Source organism: Balaenoptera musculus, chromosome 11, assembly GCF_009873245.2.
Source record: "Balaenoptera musculus isolate JJ_BM4_2016_0621 chromosome 11, mBalMus1.pri.v3, whole genome shotgun sequence".
Taxonomy (NCBI): Eukaryota; Metazoa; Chordata; class Mammalia; order Artiodactyla; family Balaenopteridae; genus Balaenoptera; species Balaenoptera musculus.
Window position 1 is genome coordinate 52,738,198 of NC_045795.1, and position 12,643 is coordinate 52,750,840.

The window sequence follows — 12,643 nt, forward strand, 5'->3', positions numbered from 1 at the left end:
TCCTGAAAGTTAACTTATTATAGATTATACATTTCATGTGAACACTTAAGATGGAAATAAAATTACCAGGTGGACCAAAAGATCCTCCTAGGAGAGTTTTAATGAGTTTTACTTTTTCAAGTCCTTTGGTTATCTGCTCCTTACTTCACAAAACATGAATGACCCAGATTTCAAGTTACAATGGGTTTCGGCCTTCATTCAGTGAGGGGAAACTCAGTCCTCACTTGGAATGGTGGTGCCACTGACAATCGCTTTAACAACTACAAACTTTGGTTTACACACTTACAAGAAAAGGATTGGTCTATTAGCTTTCTAGGGTCTCTTCAACCATCTCTAGACTCTTGATATTGTAACTAAGATTTTAAAAAACATTTACGACCCGCCTTATTTCAAATAGAATCTGCAGCAGCCTATGCCTCACATACAAATAGGGTACCAGAATACACACAGAAGAACACAAACAGACAATGAGAACCAGGGTGTAGAAAAAAAAGGGAAGCAAAGATTTTACCAGAAATTAGCCTCATCATATCCCAATACTATCAGCCTACATTATTTAATGCAAATATATATTTCTAAATTGTCAGACTACTGAGAGAAACCACATGTTTCTTTCATGCTATCTTCCTTCAAAGCTGAAGAAATCATTTCCTAAAGAAGTCTTTAGAAATACCTCTTGGTTTAAGCCATACAAAAAGCAAATACAGTAAGCATACTTCAATTTGGGTTTTTTTTGGCCGCACTGCGTGGCAGGTGGGATCTTAGTTCCCCTACCACTCCGCAGTGGAAGCGTGGAGTCTTAACCACTGGACCTCCAGGGAAGTCCCTCAGGCATACTTCACTTTGAAAGAAAAATGGAAAGCTGCCTCCAGAGCAAATTTTTATCAAGAAGTCACTTTTCCGATAATTTCAAATTTAGCGCCTCAAGTTTATTTCTTGAATTTGAGAGGACAAATGAAATAGACAAGAATCATGAGCCTTACTTCCCTGGAGCTCAGGAATGTCCCGCTTCCCCGATGCCTGAGGAAAGGAGGCCATTGCCCTTGCAGAGAGAAGAGGCTGGGCGGGCACTCCCCAGCTCCAGGGCCGGGCTGGGAAGCGTAAGGACCATCAAAGGAGGACTGCAACAGCCTAAAGCCTTCTTCAGACCTGCTCCAGATCAAGGCAATCTTGGAGTTTTCCTAAATTTGTATTTCAAATAATGGGCCTTGAATTTGCAAGAGGCAAGTACTCTCCTGGCTCCTCTTGAGGACCCAATTAAGTACAAAAAACTAAATAAGCTCCTTAAAAATGGTATGTGCCTTCAAAGATACTAGAAAATTCAGATTAAATGACAGATACCATATAACCAATAACCAAAAACAATCAATGGAAAAAGTCCCCATGGAAAGTATTGTAAAAAGACACGGAATTACAAAGATGTCAGAAAATACCTTTAAGGACAAGGTAATGAAAAGGTTTAATATCAAGATTTTCCTTCTAGACCATAAACAAAAGTTCACTAGTTGGCTGAATCACTGAAACAAACAGAACTCGAGAAAAAAAAGTGAAAGCTCAGAATAACCCTCAGTAAGCAAAGCTCTCAGCAGCAAACCTTCATTTAACCATAATTGAGAAGAAACACTGAATCTGCCTCACCTGCCCTCTTCTGCCTTCACTGCAAGTCCAGGGTCTCAAGGAGCAGCATGGCCCTCGAGGCCCACACATGTTTTCACTGTGAATCAGTGCCTCTTGTACTGCCAACTGGGGTGACCTTATGACTTTCAGTAGCTCAATTTCCTCAACACTAAGACAGTTGTTCTAGAAAATAAGCCACCTCATCCAGAGCCCTCAAGTTGCACAGCTGCAGAGAGAGAGGAAGTGCCAAGTTCAGGCAGACCAGCACAGACCCAATCAGGGTCAGAGACTGGCGACCTGAGGCTTTCATCCATGTGCTTCCACACCCTAAGAAACATCTCTACTTTTCAGCTCAGAGTTTCCGTTTAAGATTTAAAAGCCAAATTATTTCAGGGAGTAGCCCCTACCATCCAAGGCCTGCTCTGACCCAGAAGTCGTTCTTCTTCAGGACTTTAATGCTCCCTGTCCTCCCCCAGAGCTGCAGTGAGAGGTATGAAAGCTACTGGGAAACTGGACAGCACGTCAAAGACATCAGTCATTACTTTAAAGAGTCTCTTCGCAAAATCTCATTTAATTCGCATTAAGGAAAAACTGCCAAACCACTGAATTTTACACTTTAATCGGGTGAACGTATACTAAGTAAACTATATTTCCATAAAACTGCTAAAAAAAAAAATACAGAGCTGCCAAACTGATAGCAAAAACCAGTGTTCTTCAGGATAAAGGCGAGAGACTAAGCTCAGATCTGTTTCAACCTATCAAAATTAAACAAAATGAATGGCTGCTTGTACAGACAGCTGAGACTAAACAAACTCTTGTTTGTGGTGCAATCAGTGCATCTTAAAACCTTCTTCAAAAGTAAACAGCCTCAGAGGGTAGTCCCCCCAGTGAAAAACTTCACTTTGAGACAATTAAAAAACCCAAGTTAATGTGCTTTTCTCCCCCTGTGGCTACTTTCACTTATGATATAATTACTATTGGAATATCAAGTGATTAAAATTTGCAACCAATAAAGACTACAAGGTAGAACAGAGTAGGAACTGATGCCAAAACCCTGGAAAGTGTTTTCCCAACACGAGTCTTAGCATTTCGTACACTGTATTCCAGCTCTAAGTGGCTTGTAAATCACTTGCAAGGCAAGGAAGTCCCTTCCCCCAACTCAAGCCATCCTAACAGCGGGGCGTATTTTACGGCAAAAATGCAGCCCTCAGGGGCGGTCCCCGGGCCAAAGCCTGCGGGGCCGCTCTCCGTCGCCCGCCCCCACCGTGGGCAGAGGCCTGCGGGGCTCCATGGCGCGGTCAGAGGCCCAGGGTCGTGCAGGCCTTTCCCAAGGAGACAGAGGCTTCCGCCCGCCCGCCCGCGCGCCCGCGCCCGGGCACTGGTACCTCATGCTGTAGGCGCCGGCGCCCAGCTCCTGCCCGATGCCCGAGAGGCTGGCGTCGAAGTCGTGCACCAGCCCGGACTCGATCACCTCGTCCATCTTGAGCACCCAGGCCATCTTCCGGCCTCGCCGCCGCCCGGCGCGCAGCGCGGCCTCCGCGAGCGGGGCGAAGAGGCCGGAGCTCCGCGGGCGCGTCCTGGGGGAGGGCGCGGGTGAAGCCTCCGGCGGCACGGCGAGTGGTCACCAGCGGCAGCCCGGGCGGCGGCCGGGATGAGAACAGCCGGGGCCCCGCGGGCAGGGCACGGCGAACCCGGCGAGCAGCTGCAGCGGGAGCGGCCGGGCCGCGGGCAGCGCCTCCCTCCCGCGGACGCCGGCCCCGCGCCTCATGCCGCCGCCGCCCACCCCCTGCGCCGCTAGCGCTGCCGCCGCCGCCGCCCGCCCCGCCCCGAGGCCCCCGGCCGCATCCTCCCCGGGACCGCGCGGGGGCGGGAGCTCAGCCCGCCCGTCACCCGATCCCCGGCCCGCGGCCCGCCCGCCCCGGCTCTAGCGCCCCGCCGCCCCGGCCAACCCAGCCGACGCCGTCCCGCCGGCCCGGACGCTGGCTTCGCTACGCCTCCGGCTCCAGCTCGCTCTCCGCTTCCGCCTCCTCCAGCCCCGCCCCGGCCGCGGCCCCGCCCCCGCGCTCGCCCCGGGCCAAGCCCCCCCCCCCCCCCCCCCCTCACGGCCCCGAGCTTCGCTGCACTCCCGACGCTTCACGTTGAAGCAACTGTAGGGCAGTGCAGCGCGGCCCCGCCCACGCGGCAGGTTCCCAGCCGCTGCAGCCTAGCGGCCTCCCTACACACCAGCCCAGGAAGAGGCGGTGCCAAAGGGCCGCCAGTTTCCGCCCATCCAGAAAGGCTTGCTGATTGACAGACGATCTGAACAATAACGGCAAGTGCTTGGTCGAGGCTCCCGTGGGTCTCTGTCCCCCTGTGCTAAACAACCAGTCAAGATCTTCTTCCTTTTGGGCGGGCTCGAGGAGTGAATTTGCTGCCAAAAGAAAGAGTTCATTGGACCGCACTGGAGGAAGCCGCCCTAAACGCCACTTCTGGAGGTGTTTTGGTCCTGTGTGGTCTTTGTGGGTACTTTCTGGGTTTTGCCCACACTACAGATGGAGAGAGCGGTTGTGTTAGCCAATAGGCTCACACCCTGTCTGGAGGCTGAAAGGCCCATTGGGCAGAAAGTCTTGATTGACTTGAGTGCAAGCCAATCAACACTCCCGAGGAAGGGCTCCGGAAAGTTCCCTCAACTGCTAATTCCCGTGAGTAGTTTGGCGAGTTTGAACTAAAGGAGGGGTTGGGTCGCAGGAACAGATGGCAACTACGCTGTTGTTATTGTTCATGCTTCTGGGGTTCACTGGGCTTAGAGGATTCCCATCCAGGGTGTCTCCTATGAGTGCAGCTAAAGTCATATCAAGGGCTCCCATGCTCATGTCTGATGCTTGATACTGGCTGTGGACCGGGACCTCAGTTGGGCCTGCTGGAATGCCTACACGTGGCCTTTCCGTGTGGTCTTGATTTCCTCACAGCGTGGCATACGGGTTCCAAAAGCTAGTGTCCCAAAAGACAGGAAGTAGCAGTTGCTGGGTTTTTAGGACAAAGTTTCTTTGCTTGACCAAACTTTAGTCAAGCTCCTGACCTCCTGTCCCATCTGTAAAGTTCAGGTTTAGCAAGAACCCCACTAAGTCATTCTGGGAACCCTCTAGTTCCGTATCTGATTAGGTTTCTTAGCCTCCATCATCACCTAGGTCAGAGGTCCCCAACCTCTGGGCCGAAGACCGGTACCTCTTAGGAACCAGGCCGCACAGCAGGAGGTGAGCAGCAGGCAAGCAAGCAAATCGTCATCTGCTGCTCCCCATCGCTCGCATTACCGCCTGAACTTTCCCCCCCATTGCTTGCATTACTGCCTGAACCATCCCCCGGGCTGTGGAAAAATTGTCTTCCACGAAACCGGTCCCCGGGGCCCTGGTCAGGTTGCGGACCGCTGACCTAGGTAATATCTGATCACCCTGGCCTACCTTAAACAAGAATCCTGTTAGATAGGTTTAACCAGAAACCCCCTTACCTTTGATGTTTCCTCTTAGTGAATTTCCATCCGCTAACCCCTACCCTGCTACTTGGCTCTAAATTCCCAATTACCATGCTGTATTTGAGGTTGAGCCCAGTCTCCCCCACTGCAAAATCCCATTGCAGTCGTCCCTGTACCAGTCACCGTCCTGAATAAAATCTGCTTACCATCTTTAACAGCTATCTTTTTTTTTTTTTTTAAACTCGTAAGGCCTGGGACCAAAAACTGATACAGAATCTTTATTCTGCACTGTATTCTATTAGTCAAGCAGCCACAGAATCAGACTGATGGGAGGAGAGTTAAATAATTTGGGGCCCATGTTTTAAAACTTACAGAATCCACCCTCTGGCCACAAATGTTTTACATTCTTTTTACATGCAGCATACACTCATCCCCTCCCCAGACCCCTGTAAAGTTCTCATTCCAATACAGCATTAAGGTCCAGAATCTTGTGAGGTCCTGGAGCAAATGAGCCCTTGGATGCAGTTCCTTGGGTGTAACTCAAGTGGTTCCTCTCCATATGAAGGTCTGTGAATTAAAAAGACAGGAGATCTGCACTAACCACTACCACATACATCACGTGCAATGAGAGAGGCATGGGAGACTGTGCCTCTATAGGCATTTCCCTTCAAAGAGGAGAGCAATGAAAGGCACATAGTAGTCACTAGTCCACAGAAATTCCTGAAATCTAACTGGGTAAATGTTGCCGGTTCCTTGATTAGGACTCTGTCAACTTCCTGAGAGTACTCAGTGGCTCTTTTCTCCATCCACTGGGCTCTTGGCTCCACCCTCTGAGTTATCCTTCCAGTTCCATAAAAGGTACCCATGTTTACAGTTAAATCTTTTTCTCAGCTGCTTCCTGTCCATAGTTGTGCAGGGGTCTAAAGACCTCTCTTCACGTTGTACTGTCACTGTCCCTTTCAGTCCAAGCTGATACAAAATCAATTTTAAACTTTGTGGGTCATGTGAATCAATTTATAATCTAGTCCAATAAGCAAAAACTTGACCAACACACAAGGGGGGGGGGTGTTGCAGCTTAACTGTATTGTTCTGGTTCAGAGTTTCTCATAAAGTCACAGTCATGATATCAGCTGGGGCTTCAGTTGTGAAGGCTTAATTGGGGCAGGAGGATCCACTTCCAAGCTCACTTGCATGACTGTTGGCCAGAAGCCTCAGTGCCTCAACATTTGGGACCACAAGCCTGCTTGAGTGTCCTCAGAACTTGGCACTGGGGACTTCCCTGGTGGCACAGAGGTTAAGAATCTGCCTGCCAATGCAGGGGACACGGGTTTGACCCTTGGTCCAGGAAGATCCCACATGCCGCGGAGCAACTAAGCCTGTGCGCCACAACTACTGAGCCTGTGCTCTAGAGCCTGCGAGCCACAGCTACTGAGCCTGCTCACCTAGAGCCCGTGCTCTGCAATAAGAGAAGCTACCGCAATGAGAAGCCCGCACACCGCAACGAAGAGTAGCCCCCACTCGCCGCAACTAAAGACCCAACACAGCCAAAAAATAAAACAAAAAAAAAAAACATGGCACTGGCACAGAGTAAGTAAACCATGAGAGAGGAAGGAAGCTGCAGTGCCTTTTATGACCTGGTCTCCAAAGTCACACACCATCCTTTTCACTTTATTTCTGTTCCATAGAAGTAAGTCATTCAATCCAGCCCTCATTCAAAAAGATGAGTCCATCTTTTGAAGGGATGAATGTCAAGGAACTTGTGAACATATTTTTAACCAGAACAGCCACATTCATCATTATCACTTAATAGGTTTTTTGGTTGTTTTTTTTTTTTTTTTGGCTGCGCCACATGGCTTGTGGGATCTTAGTTCCCCGACCAGGGATTGAACCTGTGCCCTTTGCAGTGGAAGCACGGAGTCCTACCCACTGGACCGCTAGGGAATTTCCACTTAATAGGTTTTTGAAGGCACTAAAACAGCAGAATTAGATCAGAAAAAGAAATTTGAGGTATAGAAATGGAAAGAAGGAGGTTAAGATTATCACTGTTTGTAGACTATATGCTCATATATGTGGAAATCTCATGGGAAACAAGTAAAAATTTAATAACACAGTGGCATATGCCATGAATATTCATAAATCAATAGCTTTATATAAACAAACAAGTTTGAAAATATAATAGAAGGAAAGGATCAATTTACAGTATAATTTTAATCTTTTTTTTTTTTTTTTTTTTTGGCCGTGCTGCATGGCATGTGGGATCTTAGTTCCCCGACCAGGGATCGAACCCATGCACCTGCATTGGAAGTGTAGAGTCTTAACCACTGGACTGCCAGGGAATTCCCTACAATGTAATTTTAAAAGATAAAATACCTAGGAACTAACCTAATAAGTGTAAAGAACTATGTGAGCACAATTTTTTAATTCTCAAAATAAACACAAGTGTACATTGAAAACAAAAAATACTACATCCAGGGACTTCCCTGGTGGTGCGGTGGTTAAGAATCTGCCTGCCAGTGCAGGGGACATGGGTTCGATCCCTGGTCCGGGAAGATCCCACATGCCGCGGAGCAGCTAAACCTGTGCGCCACAACTACTGAGCCTGCGCTATAGAGCCCATGAGCCACGACTGCTAAGCCCATGGGCCACAACTACTGAAGCCTTCATGCCCTAGAGCCTGTGTGCTGCAACGACTGAGCCCACACACCGCAGCTACTGAAGCCCTCACACCTAAAGCCCGTGCTCCGCAACAAGAGAAGCCACCGCGGTGAGAAGCCTGCACACCACAATGAAGAGTAGCCCCTGATCACTACCACAACTAGAGAAAGCCTGCGCGCAGCAACGAAGACCCAACGCAGCCAAAAAAAAAATACTACATTCAGTTTTATAATGGTAGTTCTCCTTAAGCTAACCAGTAAATTTAATATGATTCCAGTAAAAATAGTAACAGAATTTTTTAACTGGACAAGCTGATTCTAAGATTAATATGGAAAAATAAATGAGCAAAAACAGTCCAAAAAATTTGAAAAAGTCAAAAGATATTAGGACATTATAAAACCTAAACATGTAAAGAGTGCATTGGTAAATGAATAGACAGATGAGCAAGGGAAGAGAATGAAAAATCAATATGCATATGGAAATTTATGCAGTAAAAAGTGGCATCTCAAATCGTGGAGGAAAATGGGATATTCAATAAGTGATTTGGGAATCAACATTAACCATCTGAAAGACATACCAGAATAAACTCCAAGTGACTTGAAGTTTTTTGTTTTTCCAAAAAGGTTTGAAAGGATAGAAGCAAAATCATAAAACACTAAAGAAAATATGAGAACATAATTTTAGAGGGGGAACGTAATTTCCTTCAGAGATGAAAAGGCTTTTTAAATTATGACACAAAATCTAGAAATCTTAAGAGGCTGATAACATTTGAAAACATAAAAATAGCACTTTTCTTCCTAGTAAACACCACCATAAGCAAAATGAAAAGAGAACAGAAAAAAACTATTTAGAACTTAGATCATGGACCAAAGTTTTATTTCCCTAATATATAAAGTCCCTATAAATAGATTAAACAAAGTACCGTGAAAACAGTGTTTGTACACTTCAACTCCAAAAAATACACAAATTGGAGCACATCTTTGAGATATACCCACACAGAAACTTTCATTGAAAAGAGCAACTAAATTGAGGGGCTACCTCTTGCAGGACAACCTGAAACCTCACTACTAGAATGTTATGTTGCCAGTAATGGTGAAGATTAGCCACATCTGAAGAACACTGTGTTCTTGCTGTTCTGCAAAACTGTGAGAGCAGCTCTTACAGCTCTCAACAGAAAAGCTGCTATTGCCATGGTCAGTGATCCCATACCTACTGTTTCCTCTCAGATGTGACCCTGGAGATCAGCCAATGAACGACTGTTCTTCTTACAGAGACTTCATCCAATCAGTACTTAGTAACAGCTAATGACCAGGAAGACAGCTGGTAAACAGGAAGGACGAGCTCCTGATGGAGAAAATCGGGTCTGAGAAATGTTCACCTTTGAGTGCCGGATTAAAAAGTGCTACCTCCTTGGACTTCTGCACAGCAAGAAGTCCTCGAGAAGAATCAGTGATAAATAGCATGATTTTCAAATGCTGACAAGTTAGCAAAGACAGTTTCTGTGTGATGGTTCTTGGGCTTTGCTTAACCATTTCAAAATATGCATCCTTTCAGATTCTTTGTTAAGAGGTTCATGGTGCTAGTATCTATTGTGTTCCCTCAAAATTCAAGGTGATGGGATGTGATTAGATCATGAGGGCAGAGCCCTCGTGAATGAGATAAGTGCTCTCATAAAAAGAGACTCCACAGAGTTCTCTAGCCCCTTGTGCCATGTGAGGACACAATGAGAAGTCTGCAGCCCAGAAGAGAGCCCTCTCCTATCTATGCTGGCCCCCTGATCTCAGACTTCCGGCCTCCAGAATTGTGAGAAATAAATTCCGTTGTTTATAAGCCACCCTGTCTGTGGTATTTTGTTATAGCAGCCTGAAGAGATTAAGACAGTGGGGTGCTGGGTGTACCTTTGGGACACACTGAGGTTTTGGAAAAGCCAGTGCAAAGTACCCAGTGAGCTGGAGTGTCAGGTTTTGCTGTGCAACCAGCCATTTCAGAAGTTAGTGACTTAAACAACCAGCATTTACTTAGCTCATGCTTCTGTAGGTCAGAAATTTAGCTGGGCTCAGTTGGGCAGCTATTGTGAGCTCAGTGAGGCTTCCTCATGTTGCTGCAATGAGCTGTGGGATGGCCTTGCTGATCTTGGCCGGCTCTCGCCGACATCTGGGGTTTGTCTGCATGGTATGGCCTCCCATCCTCCTGCAGACTAGCCCTGCCTTATACTCATGGCGGTTGAATGGGTTACAAGAGACAACAGGACAGTGTAAGGCCTTCATCGGCCCAGAACGGGAGCACCGTCACTTCTGCTGAAATCTCTTGGCCAAAGCAAGTCATAAGACCAGCCCACACCCAAGGGATGGGGAAACAGACTCTGCCTCTTAACATGAGGAGATGCAAAATCACAACAATTATGAGGTTATAAATGCTGACAGGGAGCAAAGATGATTTTTGTCTGCTGGTTCTTAAAATGCTTCAACATAATTAAATGCATGTTTTTTCAGATTCTCTGTTAAGAGAAATAGGGGCGGGATTGGGAAATTGTGGCCATTTTTGTAAAAAAACATGCCACAACCAGTTAGGTAGGAAAATGTTTGAAATACTGCAAGTCAGCTGGATATAAAACTAGCAAAATTTGTTCCTGGAACAGTTAACAAATATGCTCATTCTGAGGTTGATGGATAATACTATCATTAGGTGGGATTTGATCAAAGTCCCTTTGCCTTTAAAATGAGAATGTACCTTCCTGGTTCTGTATGTGCATAGGAAGAATGCCGCTCAACCAGATTTTGAGAACTGGGACCATGTCACAAAGAATATGAACATCATGTGGAATACGTAACCACAAGTAAGGGCCAGGTACTCTTTTCAATGTGAGACACTGGTTAGACTCCGTAGCTAGCTCTGGATTTGAATTCCAGCTCTGCCAATTATTACTGTGTGATCTAGGGCTAGTTACATAACCTCCCTTTACCTCAGCTTCCTCATCTGTAAGATGGAGATAATAGTATATCTCCCTCATGGAGTTGTTATGAGGATTAAATAAATTAATACATTGATTGAGCTTGAAACTCTGCCCGGTTCCCAGTAATCTCTGAAGAGCTTTTAGTCTTGGACCTATCCCATCAACAAGAATGACCTGACTACTATAGCCTGGATAAGCAGGCAACTCAAGCATAGACATCGCTCATGGTGTCTTTGACTATGTCATAAAAACCAACAAAGGATGAAATGCTATTTGACTGTATGTGAATGTGAACAGTCTTCAGTTTATCGTCGTTTCACTGAGGCACCCCAGCCACTTGGCAGTTGCTTGAATATTTTACTCAGTTATGACTGACTGAAAAAGTTTGACTCTGGAGAATTGTGGAACTGGTAATTCATATGCTTCCAAATGCCCTTCATCTTGAGGAAAACAGAACAGGTAATTTTTTTCTCTCCTAGGCAAATTTAATGTAATATTATGCTTCTCCAAAAACTCAAGCCTTTCATATTTTTTTCTCCAACTATGTATTTTAAAATTTTAAAAACTTACAGAAAAGCTGAAAGAACAGAAAAATGATCACCTGTATATTCTTTAGTCATATATTTGACTCTTGTTAATATTTTGTTTTTTCTCTCTTTACCTACTTATTATTGCTTAACCATGTGAAATTAAGTTGCATATTTCTGACAATGACAATTAAGTTGCAGTATTTCATATGTAAATACTTCAAAATGTATTCTAAGAGCAAAGAAATTCTCCAACAGAATTGTAATATCATTATCACATCCAAAAAATTTTAAACTTCAATTGAGTTATTTAATTTCTATTATTATATATCATTAAATATATCTATTAACATTCATTTCCAAATCTTTCCATTTGTTCCTAAATTGTTTATTATAGTTTTTTCTTTAATACAGAATTCAATTAAGGCTCACAATTACATTTGTTTTTTCAATCTCTTTAGTCTCCTTCAAAGCAGTTTTCCCCACTGCCCACCTGTGTTTTTTTAAAAATTTTTATTGGAGTATAGTTGCTTTACAATGTTGTGTTAGTTTCTGTTGTACAGCAAAGTGAATCAGCTATACATATACATATATCCCCTCCTTTTGGATTTCCTTCCCATTTAGGTCACCACAGAGCACTGAGTAGAGTTCCTTGTGCTATACAGTAGGTCCTCATTAGTTATCTGTCTTATACATAGTAATGTAAATATGTCAATCCCAATCTCCCAATTCCTCCCACCCCCCCTTTCCCCCATTGGTGTCCGTATGTTTGTTCTCTACGTCTATGCCTCTATGTTTTTTCTTTTTTTAAAAAAATAAATTTATTTATTTTATTTTTGGCTGCGTTGGGTCTTTGTTGCTGCGCGCAGGCTTTCTCTAGTTGTGGCGAGCGGGGGCTCCCCTTCGTTGCAGTGCATGGGCTTCTCATTGTGGTGGCTTCTCTTGTTGCAGAGCATGGGCTCTAGGTGCATGGGCTTCAGTAGTTGTGGCACGAGGGCTCAGTAGTTGTGGCTCGTGGGTTCTAGAGTGCAGGCTCAGTAGTTGTGGTACATGGGCTTAGTTGCTCCGCAGCATGTGGGATCTTCCCGGACCAGGGCTTGAACCCGTGTCCCCTGCATTGGCAGGCGGATTCTTAACCACTGTGCCACCAGGGAAGTCCTATTTTTTTTTTAATAGACTTATTTTTTATAACTGTTTTTTAGATTAATAGAAATATTGAGATGATAGTACAGAGAGTTCTCATATAACCTACACCCAATTTCCTTTTTATTAACATTTTTTATTAGTATGTTCCATTTGCAATTAATGATCCGGTATTGATTTATTACTATTATCATTTTCATTAAAGTTCATAGTGTGCTCAGATTTCCTTAATTTTTACCTAATGTCTTTTTCTGTGCCAGGATCCCATCCATGATGCTGCATTACATTTAGTTTTCACAT

At 45.2% G+C, this 12,643-nt stretch overlaps 1 protein-coding gene across 4 annotated transcripts in view; it reads right to left on the minus strand.

Annotated features, from left to right (window-relative positions):
- UBP1 (upstream binding protein 1) overlaps window positions 1–3,606 on the minus strand; it is a 67,803-nt gene extending 64,197 nt beyond the window's left edge. The window contains exon 1 of one of the 4 annotated variants that reach the window (XR_005021773.1): window positions 3,003–3,606. Coding sequence is in view for 2 of the 4 variants with exons in the window: in XM_036868232.1 (XP_036724127.1) it covers window positions 3,003–3,115 (113 nt within the window). In the remaining 2 variants the exon portion in view is untranslated. The remainder of the gene's footprint in view (window positions 1–3,002) is intronic. The other 3 variants (XR_005021774.1, XM_036868232.1, XM_036868234.1) reach the window with 3 other exon arrangements.
- Window positions 3,607–12,643: the final 9,037 nt, after the last annotated feature.